Below are 14212 nucleotides of genomic sequence, written 5' to 3'. Positions count from 1 at the left end.
TGTTCACGGGACTGTTTCTTCCAGACATGCGGCTGTGGCCCACCCCCGGTGGAGATGCCCTCGCCCTCGTTGGGCCCCTGCTCTCTCCTGCGGCCTCCTTCCGACAGCTCGTTCCATGGCCCGACCCTCGCCTGCGGCCCGACCCTCGCCTGCGGCCCCACCCTCCTCGGCCCCTGTGGTGCTTCCTCCCGGACGCGAGGATTGTGTCCATGTTCTGAATTCTGGGGGGGCTTGTGTAGTGATCACTGTTTATCAAAATTCACTCACGGAACTACAGGTCGGGGGTATTGTTCCGCACAGACACACGTTGACTGTACCTCCTGTGTACCTACTGTGTTCCCTCCTTTCTCTTCTTCTCTTCCCAGACTTCAAGCCGGCAACATGTGCTTTTCTACTGCCCTTTCTGGTGGATTTTAGTCCCTCTTATTTTTTTTATATGAATATAAAACAAATCTTTCAACAAATGGCTTCCATATAATGTGAGCTATTGACCCCAAATCAATGCAGCATTGTACAACATAACTAGACGAGAAGGATACACACCTCTTTGTATAATTAAATTGCCTTTTATATGAATATTGTCATTGTTGGGGAATAATTGACCAACCTTGAGCAGCCGTTATCTCCCATAAGGAGGGGCTGCCCTATCGTATTGTTGATTTTGCCAGTTTATGACGGGGCAACTCTCTGTCAGAGATAGTTATTGCTGTGGGACACCTGGAGCACATCCTTCTCTGGGTGTTGATGACCCCAAGCCATAAGCGACAACAAATGTGATTCAGTGTCCTCAGCTGTTTAGTCTATCTATTGTTTCCTTTCATCGTTTATTTGGCAGGGACAATGCACAGTAATGAACACTTAAAACATTCAAATGTGTCAAGCGTAACAGTGCCAGATTTAGATTTGATCTAATTTCCATCCGCAGTCCCTCACATAAAACATTTAAGAAAATTATATTTTACAAACAAAGCTAAAACAAAATACATGATATGCAAAAAGTTCAAAAGAGCAAGAGCAGCATACACAAGTATTTACCACATGGCAGTACAATATAGCAGCTACGACATATAAAGTGCAAGAGAAGATACCCCTTTATTAAAGTGCATTTAGCGGTGACTGCACGTCTGTTTATTTCTCAACCATTCTTTTAGTTGACCTTTAAAGCTATTGAGAGTGGGACAATCCCGTATCTCAGTTGGGAGGCTATTCCAGAATGAGCTGCCTTTAAAGGAGAGGACATTTTGTCCAAAAGTGGTCCGTCTACGGTGGACTTCACAGTCTCCTCTGGTTTCTGACCTATGCAGCGTCCATTGTGTTTTTTGTGGATGAATTCCCCTAAGGGAATGTAAACATTTATAAAAAAAACACAGACTTTTAAAAGACTTTAAATCGTCAAAACTCAACAAATTGTGTTTTTCAAGGATGGTACAGTGGTGGTATGAATTTGGCTTTCTGTCAAACACCTTGATAGCTCTCTTGTACAGCTGTTCTATTGGTTTCAGGTTTGTGGCACAAGCAAACGACCAGTTTGTAAAACACTATTCAATGTGGGATGGAATCATACAGTGGAGGTATGACTTTGCAGCATTGACAGTTAAGAAAAGTCTGATTTGTTTCAAATTGAATTTAACGTTATTGGATACTTTCTTGATATGTTTCTTAAAAGTCAAGTTTGAGTCCAGTATGACTCCAAGAAACTTGAAGTGGGGGACTAGTTCTAATTCTGCTCCGTTTAAAAACACATTGGATCCTTCGATTTTGACTGGTCGTTTACTGAACATCATGCATACTGTTTTTTTTGCATTTAACTGTAAGCAAATGTTGTTCAGCCAGTGTTGAACCTTGTCCAATGCATTTGAGAGAATGGATGTCATTTTTTCAGTATTTTCCCCCTGTACAAAGATGACCGCATCATCAGCATACATTTGTACATTCAAATCAGGACATACATTAGGCAAGTCATTAATGTACAGAGAATACAGTAATGGTCCAAGAATGGAACCTTGTGGAACCCCAACAGGGTTGACAAGGTAGGGGGATTTGGTACCGTTGACCAAAACACACTGTTTTCTGTTCGATAAGTAAGACTCAACCCACTGTATTGAATCTGCCGAAAAATGGAAATACGTCAGCTTTGTAAGGAGCACTTGGTGGTCAACAGTGTCAAAAGCCTTCCTGAGATTAAGGAAGACAGCACCTACATATGGGCTCGTGTCCAACATAGATTTAACCTTTTCCACAAAGACACAGTTAGCTGTCTCAGTTGAGTGGTGAGCACGAAAACCAAACTGCATTGAAGAATGTTGATTATTCTCTCTGAACTAGCTAAATACATGGGTCTGGGGTAGATTTCTTCAGAATTGATTGTGGCATCTCAACCGTGTGGTCAGATCGTGGCCCGTGACATGTCTTGTGAATTCTCTGGCAGAAGCTCCAAATAAACCGTCAGTGTTTGCCATCAAAGCTCAAGCTCTCCTCGTGTCTCTCTGAGTCCCGACTCCAATTGCTTCAGAGGTTTCCCGCACAGTCATGACAACTATGCAGTTTCTTTATTGGCTGCAATGTTCATTGGCTTCAATATCATATTTGTCCAGTGTAGGATTAATATCTGGTTTGCTTTGGGGAGACAATGCTTCACATGATGCCAGAAAGGAAACAAAATTAAATAGAATAGGTAGACTAAAATCCTATAAAAAAGAGGTGTATTAATACAATGCTGCATTGATTTGGAGTCACATGGTCACATTGTGGTACAGTAGATACATAGATTGGTAAAATGATCAATCAAAAAAGCACAGCATTGGCTCAGTGAACTATAGAAACTAAGCTTTCTTTAAATAGCCTTTCCACAAGCTTCCTGTTGTGTGTGTGTGTGTGTGTGTGTGTGTGTGTGTGTGTGTGTGTGTGTGTGTGTGTGTGTGTGTGTGTGTGTGTGTGTGTGTGTGTGTGTGTGTGTGTGTGTGTGTGTGTGTGTGTGGAGAATCCTTAACAAGCCTCACCTGTGCTTTGTCGTTAAGTGGAATATAAAGCAACTGCTGATGTCTCAGTTAATCATCCAGTCCCCTTCCTTTTAGACTTGTGTTTTTGTTTGAAGGTGTGCTGGACATTTGCCAAGCTCTGATACTGACTGTATTCTTGTAGTTTTGGGTTTTGGGTTTTGCTGCTTACAAACTGCACCATGCTGAGGCTTGGGAACATGTAAGTTACATTTCTTGTAGATTTCTTTCTATGTGTATACTTAATTGTCTCAAAATGATGTGTTTTATGTGTTCAAGCTTGTTATGGATGGCTGCAGCTATCATCTTGGGTCAAGCCAGGCCTAATGTGAAGCCAAATTCACAATCAAGTAAGCTTCAATTCTCATTAAGTCATTTTATACAGCATATTAAGTTGGTTTACATTCTCCTCACAAACCTTTTCTTTTAACAGGCAGTGGGTTAAGGTCTGACTGTGCCGCAAATGTAATGAGACTGTCGTTGGACAAGGCTTTAGCAGTGGGAAACCAGCTTGAAGTGGAGGCTATCAGTAAGTACTCAAACTGCTAATAATGAGCTGATTGGTTCATCACTGAGGAAAGGGGTCCCTGACAAAGCTTATTCTCTCCCCTCAGATGGCACCAAGCACATTTTGTTGACACCTAGCATGGCTGCTCAGTGTGGATACAGCATGGAGTCTGACCCATGGGGTAACACCAGAATCTACACCTCCCTGATGGGCTGCTTTGTGGACAACAAGGTTTGTTTTGAGCTAAAGTGGTTTAACAGCATTCAATGTCATTTTCTACCAAATTTAGTTGGGGCCACATGTGCTAATTCTGTCCCGAGTGACTGAATTAATGGCTCAACAAGCACATGGTTGCTCCCATTTTTATGTTTCCCTGAATTTAATTTTTAACCCCTTACCCTTAAAAGACACAAAGTACATTTCCCTTTTTTGTTTGGTACATCCCTAAAATGTTAACACTGCTCCACTTAAAACTGTATTCATCTACTAGGTACTTTCTTGACTCAGTTGTTACATACACAATTATCCATTGAGACTTCAAATGTGTCCCTGAAGGCAAGGATATTACATTTTCAATGACAAAAAAGCTGGAACCAAAGAATATTGGGGATTTTCTCTTAATTTGTTTTATATTTATAGGATGATGCTACATTTAACGTTGGCTTGAGACTCCAGATGTACGGCGAGAATCCATCAGACGTGGTCAGTCATGACGTGTATCAGACTTGCAGCTACACTCGCTGGGCCTCCAGGGAGATCCTCTGCGACAGGAACTACATGGAAGTAGGTCATCTTTACATTGATGATTCCACCGTCTTGTGTGTATGGAAACGAATGCTATAACCACCATTTTCTGTTTTAGGTTTCGCACCACATGGCTAACCTTGACGCTGAAGCTAAGGGTCAGACTTGGGATGGTGAAGACGAGAAGCTCAACACCAATCCTGAAGTATGTTGAATTAAACTGTTCAGATACTACAGTTTAGTTCCTCCCTACACCAATGAGGATTTAATTATTATTTGTTCTTTCCTGTAGGCCTCTGGTGCATCACAAGGTATCTGGAAGATGACGTTTTACACCCCAGAACCAGTGGCCATGGTGCTGCAAGAGGCTGAACAAGCCGGCTACGCTGCCAAAACTACCTCTAGTCGTCTGGTTATGCGAAGCCCGTACAATACAGCAGAGACTTATTCAGAGGATGTAAGCAACACACTCCTATACAGTGTTTCTTTCCTTTCCCTCCTTGTCAATTATATTAAACCTCTCCTCTCTTTAGGTGGCTGGAGTTCCCATGGAAGTTTTCAGGGTGAGCGCCTACTACATGGCACCACAGGGTCTGAATGTAGTGAACTTGGCAGCTGCTTGTCCCAAAGGTGAGTCCTGAGCAACATATTGCCTTCACAGTAAGCTTAATTGTTGCACAGTTAACCTCAACGGCTCCATTTTGTCATTAACAGGTGGCGTCCTCTTCACCGAGGATATGATCTCTTGGCACGTACCTCGCCGTGTGACTCCTCTGTTGGACGGCAGAATTACAGTCTCAGAAATGCACATGGGCATCAACGGGCAGAGGCTTGATAGATCTCAGATGGTCGCACGGGGGTACACACTGAGCACCACAGACTTCCACATCGTCGTCGAGATCCCAGTGGGCTCGCCTGATGGTTACTACAAGGTTGGGGGAAATCTCTAGATTAGAAATGCAAGAGTCATTAGTGCATTTGCATGTTTTATTGAAATGTCATGAATTATTGCAGAGCCATGCCCCAGATGACCAGTACCACATCACCTACTTCGTGGAGCCCATGCTAGAGGTACTGTGGAGGGAAGATGACACCCAAGATGATACCAGATACAAGGTTTTGTTCCCCATCATGACCCCTCTGATGCCTCAATCTCCCCAAATCCAGGATGGTAAGTCACATTTTCTAGTGAGTATGAAAAAGGATTTGGCGACCAAAAAGAGGTTAGACTTTTACCTAGCTTTGGATCAACAAGTCTGACACAAACTCGAGGCCTGTTTCAGTGGTCATTTTTGCCAAAATGGTGTGTTTGTAAGCAAAAGTGGATTATACTGTTCTTGGCTTTCTTGAATGCCTAAACAAAGAGTGGCTTTTTTTAATTGTGTTTTTTTTTAAAGTAGCACTCAATCCAACTACTCAATTGTTCTCTATCAACTTTCAGACAGGTTTAGAATTTGTAAACCTGCCACTTTCTGTTCCTCAGACACTGTCCCAGAGACTCGAGTGTTCAGCGTTCTCTTGGGAACCTTCCTCCATGACGTTGAACTGAGGAACATCACCTTCTCTACCGGGGTCCTCACTGTTGAGGAGAGCAATGCCAAAGGCTTCACAGTCCAGGAACACAGCTTGGCTAATGGCTCCAAGAGCTTCTCTCTTCAAGTGTCCTTTGATGCCGATGTTGTCTTAAAACATGTATGACATTATAGATTCAAAATATCACTTTGTACCAGCATATTTTCAGTGTTGCTGAGCTTTTATTTCATTTGTTGCAGAATCCTGAGCGCATGGTTACATCCTACTTCCTCCCTCTGATCTTTGGGTTGATCATCCTGCCTGAAGAAACTCCTTTTGCTGTCCCGGTCGACCTGCAGGCCTCTCTGCAGGATGTTGGTGAGATCATATTTTATTTGCTTTTGACAATATCTTAATGCAAAAATGTGTTTTCTAAAATGAAATAAAACATATTGGAGTAAAAGCTACAAAATCAGATGGATAATGCATGTTTTGCTGCTTTAGTGCTACCCATCATGGCTGGCACCTGTGACCAGAACAAGTTTTACATCAGCGTGAAGTTCGGGAGTCACGGCTCTAATTTCAAGGCTATCGTTGGACCTCGAGAGCTGACGGCTGAGATGGCTGAAGACTACAATTTCTTTGAGAACGGCACACACCTCAGCCTCATTCTGCCATACACTGCCAAGGACGCTGTTTTTGAGGTATGTCAAAACTACAACATCCCACCATAGATCTTCTCCATTGGCCAACTTTACTTTCTTTTCCACAGCTGCTCACTGCAGAATCAGTCAAATCCAGAATTGACCTGCTTCTGTTGGATCGTACAAACGACTGGGTGCTTGCTGATCTCTATCTGGCTTGCTACTTCCCCTTAAAAGCAACTGGTAAGATGTGACATCTAAGTATATTTGCTGCTTTAATTGATGGATTTTTGTTGCTTTACACATTGCCTGCTTCTTCCTCCAGAGTGCCACCCCAATGGCACAATGACCGCTGTGGCTGTGAAGGTTGAATCTACTCGTAATCTGGAGCCAAGTCAGCTGACGCTAAAGGACCAGTCCTGCACACCACAGTTCAGCGACGATCGCTTTGCATATTTCTCCTTCAGTGTGGATACCTGTGGAACCACCAGAACGGTGAGTGTGAATCACATTTAAATATCAAAAGGGATTTTTGTCAAATGTTAATGTATTTTTGTTAAATAGTTCTTTGACAACTACATGATGTATGAAAATGAGATCCGCCTGTCTTACAACAACGCCAAAGGAGCAGCTAATACATCACCAGTTGATCCTGATTACAGGTAAAATATTTGATTCTGTATAATTGGAGATGAACACCTTCAATATATGCGTTTATATATTTTATTTTTCCCCTAATAGGCAAACCATTTCCTGCTTCTATGTGGTCAATGAGACTCGGACTGTTGCCTTCAGCGCTAAACCAAGAACCTTTGAGCCCGCTGCAGAGATCGGCACCGGGCAGCTGATGGTGCAGATGAGGCTAGCCCAAGGCATGGTGGAATTTTACAACAACTTGTTCATGCATACAAAACACTGTAAATGTCCAGGCCTCCTTTCTCTAACGGGACTCTTCTCCTGCAGATCCATCCTACGAGCTCTTCTACCAAGCAGAGGATTATCCAGTGGTGAAATATCTGCGGCAGCCTCTGTATTTTGAGGTGGAGCTGATGCATTCTACCGACCCGCACTTGGAACTCATTGCTGAGAACTGTTGGGCAACCCTTTATGAAGATAGGACATCTCTGCCAAGCTGGGACATCATTGTGGACAGGTAATGTTGTGCAAAACTAACTACTACATGTTCTCGGCTGAGACCTTTGGCCAGAAGTGAGTTGTGTAAACACTGTCTTAATGATCCACTAAAAAGCATTCTAATTTCATTTAATGGCAGCTTTATTTTAACTTTCAAATTCCTTCACTAGCTGTGAGAATCGCGATGACAGCTATGCAACAGTTTTCCATCCCGTTGTGAGTGACTCAAGAGTTTTAGTCCCGTCCCACATCAAGCGCTTCTCTGTAAAGATGTTCACGTTCACTAAAGATGACGAGGTTCTGAAAGACCAGGTAAGACTTGTAAATCCAAATCAGGAGTCTTTTGGCCACTGCTGCATGTAGCCCTGTGTAACAAATCATCCTGTCTGTCCACAGATCTATGTCCACTGTGATGCAGTGATTTGTGACACGAGCAGCCAGGCAGATGGTTCCTGCAGAGGCCAGTGTGTGCATCCTCCAGGTCAGAGCTACTCAAGACCTGCAGGTGTAAAAAGGGGTAAGTGATTGAGTCTGATCAAATGTAGTCGATCTGGATGTGCAGCTGGTAATCTTTACTTGTTTTGCAGAGCGAAGAAGCACCGACTCAACACGCCGAAAGCAGATCTCCTCTGGGGCAATTATTCTGTCTAACCTCTGAATATTTTCTGAAGTGTTTACATTTTGTCATTTGCACCAGTTTTATCAATTAATGTACTGCCTTTTATATTGATGGATGACAATAATGACTCACGTATTTTGAAAAATAAACAAATACAAAAAAAGATAAAAGCCACATTGATTCATATAGTCTCTTTTATCAATGTGTTGCATCTTCTGTGGTCAATAGGAAATGACAAATTAGTAAAAGCAGGTTCTGTGTCAACCAGTACCCTCATAACTCCCACAAAATGCAGAGAATCATCAACATATGTAGAAATTATATCTTGTATAATAAACAAAACTCAAAATGAGTTGTGTTAGGTGCTAAATGAAATACATTCTGAAGTTATTATTGCCCCATTGATAAGCCCCGCCTGCTTGAGATGCACTAAAACGTGATTGGATGTTTTTGAGTGTCCTCACTTCCACCTTTAGGAAACACAACAAACCTTAACATTCACAGCCAATGGAGCAAGACAACCCTCAAATACTTGGAAATGTTCACTAAGTTTAAAAACTAGAACTTCAAATGTGCATAACTGTATACAAAGTGTATCTCTTCCTGCTTACAGTCCAGGTACTGTTCAATTTTTGGCGATGTATAACAAGTCTGTAGGTTGTGTTAGAGCTTATTCTGCTATCCGTCAAATTCTGTTTCCCCGGTTAAAGCGAACATCCATCGTGTTTCTCTCATTTTGTCATTTCTTTACATGTATTGTTTTAGAGACTTTAAACACTGTCATATTTCCACAGGAAATGTAAAGCCTGTGGTGATCACTGTTTATTAGGGCTGCCAACATTTGAGTTCAGCTTGGAGTGAGATTTTTTTATTTTTTTGGTGAACTGAAAAAAGAAACGTTCATGTGTACAGTGTTACAAATGTATTGAACATGTACAAACTAGGGTTTCCAATTAATGTATGGGGCGCTACAGTGGAATACGCACATACAGTATACCCGCTACCATATATACAGCTACCATCTACCTGGAGCTATCTACAGCAGCTACCATCTACCTGGAGCTATCTGCAGCAGCTAACATATACCTGGAGCTATCTACAGCAGCTACCATCTACCTGGAGCTATCTGCAGCAGCTACCATCTACCTGGAGCTATCTGCAGCAGCTAACATCTACCCAGAGCTATCTGCAACAGCTACCATCTACCTGGAGCTATCTGCAGCAGCTGACATATACCTGGAGCTATCTACAGCAGCTACCATCTACCTGGAGCTATCTGCAACAGCTTACATCTACCTGGAGCTATCTGCAGCAGCTAACATCTACCCAGAGCTATCTGCAACAGCTAACATCTACCCAGAGCTATCTGCAGCAGCTAACATATACCTGGAGCTATCTACAGCAGCATACCTGCCAACCCTACCGATTTGGGCGGTAGTCTAATGCTTTTGACATGTTTCTACAGCCTACCGACTTAGCTGGCTTTCCCTACCGATTTTCAATCTTCCCAAACTATAACAAATAAAAATGACACTACATAGACACTGGACTCGACTTTTGGCAGACACCGTTTGCAGCGTGTCAAAAACAAAAGCAATGGTGTTCGGACCATTGTCAGACATATGTTAAGCAGCAATCCTCAATTAAGCCTGACACTGGCTGGTCAGCCAGTGGAACAGGTAAATGAGACTAAATTGCTTGGCAGTGTTCTTGATTCTAGTTTACGGTGGACAAAGCAAATTGACAATATCGTAACTAAAATGGGAAGGAGCATAGCTGTGGCGAGAAAATGTACAAAGTATGTAACACCAACCACTTTGAAACAAGTCATTCAGTCTCTGGTTTTGTCACATCTTGAGTACTGTCCGGTCATATGGTCATCAGCAGCAAAAACACATTTACAGAAATGACAAATAGCTCAAAACAAGGCTGCCAGACTAGCTCTCCACTGTTCGAAGCGCACTCATATTGGAGTTTTGCATAGAAAGCTATCATGGCTTCCAGTTGAGAAACATCTGCAATCTCGTGTTATCACTTTTCTAAAAAAATTCCAATTTAGCAAAAAACCACTGTATTTTTATGATCGAATAGTTTACACAAGAGACGAGCATGACCATAAGAATAGACAAGCTACATCAGGCCATCTACTGGCACCTAAACCCAGGACAAATCTTCTGAAATCTTCTGTGACTTATAGAGCTATAAAGAAATGGAACTCATTGCCAAACTACCTTGCTGAAATAGAGTCCAGAGCCTCTTTCAAGAAGAGATTGAAGGGCCATCTACTTATGACCATCTACCCTTGTGAGCTGTGAACCCTAATTTAATTTAATTTGATCGCATGTTGTTGATGATATTGGTGATGTTTTTAATGTTGTTAATGATGTCAGGACTTATGTCCTAAATGTTGCTGTATTATTGTTGTATTGTTTTAAGTGTCGGACCCCAGGATGAGTAGCTTTTGTCGAGAGCAAAAGCTAATGGGGATCCTTAATAAACATAAACATAAACTCCCAACCCGTCACATGTTGACGGTCGGTCGGGGCCCCTCCCCGTCACACTATTACGGACAGGGTACCCCTTGAGAGTCAGTTTTCAACGGGCAGGGCGTCCCATAGACCTCCCATAGCGTTGATAATAGACTCCATGAGAACGCTCCCCGACGGTCGGTTGTTATTGTCAAGGCAACGCAATAATTTACAAACTCTTCAACTACAACCCTAAGGCCTCACAAAATACTTTAATGTAAATTTAAATTTAAATGTGAAGGGGTGTGTGTAATGTGGTGATTGACATTATTCACCCACGGATCTATGGGTTGGGGTATTTTTCCGCACGGACATTTTAGTTAACCGGACTTCCTGTTGATGTGAAATCCGAATAAAATAAATAAATAATAATAATACTTTATTCCGAGTTTGCTTGCTTTTCTCTTTGGAGGTCATCACATAACAGCGTTGTAATACACGGTTCGGCTGCATTAAATATTACATATCTGCCGTAGTTCGCTATTTATAGAGCCCTGATGAGAAGACTTCTAGACAAACAGGAATAACTGCCGCTGAAACTGAATATGTGACGTGGATCATAAATATATAAATTAAACAAAATCTTCCATTTCTCTTCACAATATAAGTATCCTCGCAGTATCAATACTAATTCGGCTGACTTTTATATTTGATCCAATCGGTATATTGGTATATTTACACCATAATGGTGGACAGCTGATAGAAAGGGACATAATTCTTTATTTATTGAATGTTCAATACCTGACAAGGTTGGAGATGAAAAACTTGAGTCGCAGGTTCCTCAATAGTGCATTACAAGACATCTATCATTATTTGTGTATACCTCCACCATTAAACTGTTGTATTCTGCACATTTCTTATACTATCTACATACATCTTATAAGAGTATAATACATATGTATAATATCAGTTAAAATAAGTGCCTAAACATACAGTAGTTAACATTGCAGGAAAGCAATATATTAGTACTTTGTCAGGCTTAATATGTATACCCCCAAAGCTTTTTTCTTATTCAAAAGAAGACCTTAACCTAAAGTATTCTTTAATGTTTAAATAAAGCTTTATTAGTTTGTCTGTCTGTGTCTCCTATTAATATCTAATAATAAAAATAATAAAATTCAATAATGTGCTTTAACCACTAGGTGTCCCTTTCTATCAGCTCTGCACCGTTATGGTGTAAATATAGCCAATCAACCAATTGGATCAAATATAAAAGTCAGCCAAATTAGTATTGATACTGCAAGGAGACGTATATTGTGAAGAGAAATTGAAGATGTTGTGTAATCGCTGATATATTTATGATCCATGCAGTGGCGGCTGGTGGAAATTATTTCAGGTGGAGCTATTGTAATGGTGAATAAACCACACGGGGAACATTTTGAGAAATTACCCCTTAAATTAAATTGGCTACACTATTTCATCGTTGCTGTTGTATGATTGGTGTTTAGCTACGGTATTTAGCGTCTACAGCACCTCCGCTTTTAGGGTTGATGTAGACCCAAACGTCTCCCGGAGGTCCCCCGGTGTTGTTGCGGGAGCTGCTGCACTAGCTAACGGTCCACTAGCTAACGCTACATTAGCAAAACAAACGCTTATTTCTTTTGCAAATGGTGTGGCGGGCTTCAAACACGTTCCCCTCCACTGGTTTCAACCAAGCACTAAATTAGATGTTTTCCAACCAAATACGGTTGAAATGACACTTCCCCATATTATTTTGTAAGTAGATTCGAAGATACATGAGTTTCTGACTGCCGCAAGCTGAAGTTTGGTTGCTAGGTTACTAGCTGGGTGTTCTCCAATAAGGGGCCGGGGGAAACAAAGTTAGTGATTACTGGTTCCATGTTGATTTAATTCAATACAAATTGTTGGGGGGGAATGAAAGGCTATTACCGTACTGGTTACTTTGCAGTCCGGACATTTTCCCCAAAACGCATTTAGACGCTATCGCAACACAGAAGTACCTTTCAAATCCGATCATTTTTAAGACCTTATAAATCATATTTAAGACCTTTCTTATTTTTTTGGTCATATTTAAGACCTTTTTAAGGCCTTACATTCAGATTATTAAATGTAAGACTTTTTAAGACCCCGCGGGAACCCTGAGGAGACTAAATACGAACATTATATGCAGACACAGACGTGGTTCAGAAACAAAGAAATATTAGAAAACAGACCATTAAGGCAAAAAATCTAGTTTGATAGATGCTGTCAAAACTCTACACAATAATATGTGTGTGGTGTGTGTGTGTGTGTGTGTGTGTGTGTGTGTGTGTGTGTGTGTGTGTGTGTGTGTGTGTGTGCGTGTGCGTGTGTGTGTGTGCGTGTGTGTGTGTCAAGTTGGTTGGCTCAGGCGGATGTTGGCGCATCCATCATCCACGGCTCCCATCTCAATGACCAAAGACGCATCGGACTACGCTGTTGGTATGGTGCACGAGCAGTGGGTGGAGGGCGCTTGGCAGCCACTCGCCTTTTTCAGCCGCCAGCTCTCGCCCAGAGAGCGCAGGTACAGCGCTTTTGACCGAGAGCTCCTTGGACTTTATTACTTCCGTTTTTTGCTGGAAGGCCGTGAATTTACGGCGTTTGTCGACCACAAGCCGCTCACGTTCGCCATGTCTAAAGTGGCGGAGCCTTGGTTGGCACGTCAGCAGCGGCAGCTTTCCTGCATCTCGGAGTTCACCACAGACATTAAGCACGTGGCTGGCAAGTCGAACCTGGTTGCAGATTGCCTCTCCAGAGTCATCATCGGAGCCGTCCAGTTGGGCCTGGACTATACTCGCATGGCGGTGGACCAGGTCACAGACCCTGGCGTCCAGGTTCTGGAGGTGGAGGGCGCAGGGCTGCGCTTGGAGGACGTTGTGTTCGGCAACGCAGGCGTTACCCTTCTGTGTGACGTCTCCACGTGCTTGTTGCGGCCAGTCGTTCCCGCCAGCTGGAGGCGCTCTGTGTTCGAGGCAGTGCACGGACTGTCACACCCCGGCGTTAAGCCTTCAGTGCGCTTAGTGGCCGCGAAGTTCGTCTGGCATGGGCTTAAAAAGGACGTGAGGACTTGGGCTGGTGAGTGCGTGGCTTGTCAGCGCGCTAAGGTGCACCGCCATACGAAGGCCCCTTTGGAGCGTTTCCTGGTGCCTGAGAGGAGGTTTGACCACGTCAACATCGACCTGGTTGGTCCATTGCCCTCCTCTCAGGGCTTTTCCTACCTCGTCACCATGGTGGACAGGACGACCCGTTGGCCGGAGGCGGTTCCTCTCGTGTCAACATCAGCTGCAGACATTGCCCGGGCTTTCATTGCGACGTGGGTGTGTCGTTTTGGCACCCCGTCAGACATTTCCTCGGACAGAGGCTCACAGTTCACGTCCGAGCTCTGGAATGCCATGGCGAGTGGTTTGGGGGTTAAGCTGCACAGGACTACCGCTTACCACCCTCAGGCTAACGGCCTCTGTGAGCGGTTCCATCGCTCCATGAAGGTGGCCCTCAAGGCCGGCGGCCCTTACGGACGGTAATTAGGTCGACAGGCTGCCTTGGGTGAT

The 14212-nt window shown here is 43.0% G+C and overlaps 2 protein-coding genes across 3 annotated transcripts; both read left to right on the top strand.

The window, feature by feature from the left end:
* Positions 1-3057: 3057 nt before the first annotated feature.
* Positions 3058-6673, top strand: LOC307014718 (uncharacterized protein). Of its 2 annotated transcripts, XR_013801302.1 has the most exons (9): positions 3058-3198; positions 3276-3346; positions 3430-3525; positions 3611-3735; positions 4144-4287; positions 4367-4453; positions 4541-4878; positions 4963-5180; positions 5263-5401. XR_013801302.1 is itself a non-coding variant. In XM_079642828.1 (7 exons), the coding sequence occupies exons 1-7, from the start codon at positions 4797-4799 to the stop codon at positions 6656-6658; spliced, it is 1110 nt and encodes a 369-aa protein (XP_079498954.1). In that variant the 5' UTR covers positions 4763-4796; the 3' UTR covers positions 6659-6673. The 2 variants fall into 2 exon arrangements, 1 of the variants encoding a protein (XP_079498954.1); XM_079642828.1 differs by lacking the exons at positions 3058-3198; positions 3276-3346; positions 3430-3525; ... (1 more) ...; positions 4144-4287; positions 4367-4453 and adding exons at positions 5732-5940; positions 6021-6138; positions 6265-6464; positions 6533-6673 and having other exon boundaries at positions 4763-4878; positions 5263-5419.
* On the top strand, positions 6672-8446 carry LOC307014719 (zona pellucida sperm-binding protein 2-like). Its single transcript, XM_079642829.1, has 7 exons — positions 6672-6899; positions 6969-7066; positions 7146-7276; positions 7368-7557; positions 7709-7850; positions 7935-8055; positions 8126-8446. The coding sequence occupies exons 1-7, from the start codon at positions 6687-6689 to the stop codon at positions 8194-8196; spliced, it is 966 nt and encodes a 321-aa protein (XP_079498955.1). The 5' UTR covers positions 6672-6686; the 3' UTR covers positions 8197-8446.
* The last annotated feature ends 5766 nt before the right edge of the window (positions 8447-14212 follow it).

This window comes from Notothenia rossii, assembly GCF_949606895.1.
Source record: "Notothenia rossii genome assembly, chromosome: 8".
NCBI lineage: Eukaryota > Metazoa > Chordata > Actinopteri > Perciformes > Nototheniidae > Notothenia > Notothenia rossii.
The sequence above is the reverse complement of the archived record's forward strand: the minus strand, read 5'-3'. Positions and strand labels throughout refer to the sequence as shown.

Excerpts from the sequence above, each read along its gene's own strand:
- LOC307014718 (XM_079642828.1), top strand. The coding sequence starts at position 4,797 with ATGGAAGTTTTCAGGGTGAGCGCCTACTACATGGCACCACAGGGTCTG. Across the intron at positions 5,181-5,262 it reads CGCCTGATGGTTACTACAAG|AGCCATGCCCCAGATGACCA; the intron begins GTTGGGGGAAAT and ends GAATTATTGCAG. Across the intron at positions 5,941-6,020 it reads CCGATGTTGTCTTAAAACAT|AATCCTGAGCGCATGGTTAC; the intron begins GTATGACATTAT and ends CATTTGTTGCAG.
- LOC307014719 (XM_079642829.1), top strand. The coding sequence starts at position 6,687 with ATGGATTTTTGTTGCTTTACACATTGCCTGCTTCTTCCTCCAGAGTGC. Across the intron at positions 6,900-6,968 it reads CCTGTGGAACCACCAGAACG|TTCTTTGACAACTACATGAT; the intron begins GTGAGTGTGAAT and ends TTTGTTAAATAG. Across the intron at positions 7,067-7,145 it reads CCAGTTGATCCTGATTACAG|GCAAACCATTTCCTGCTTCT; the intron begins GTAAAATATTTG and ends TTCCCCTAATAG.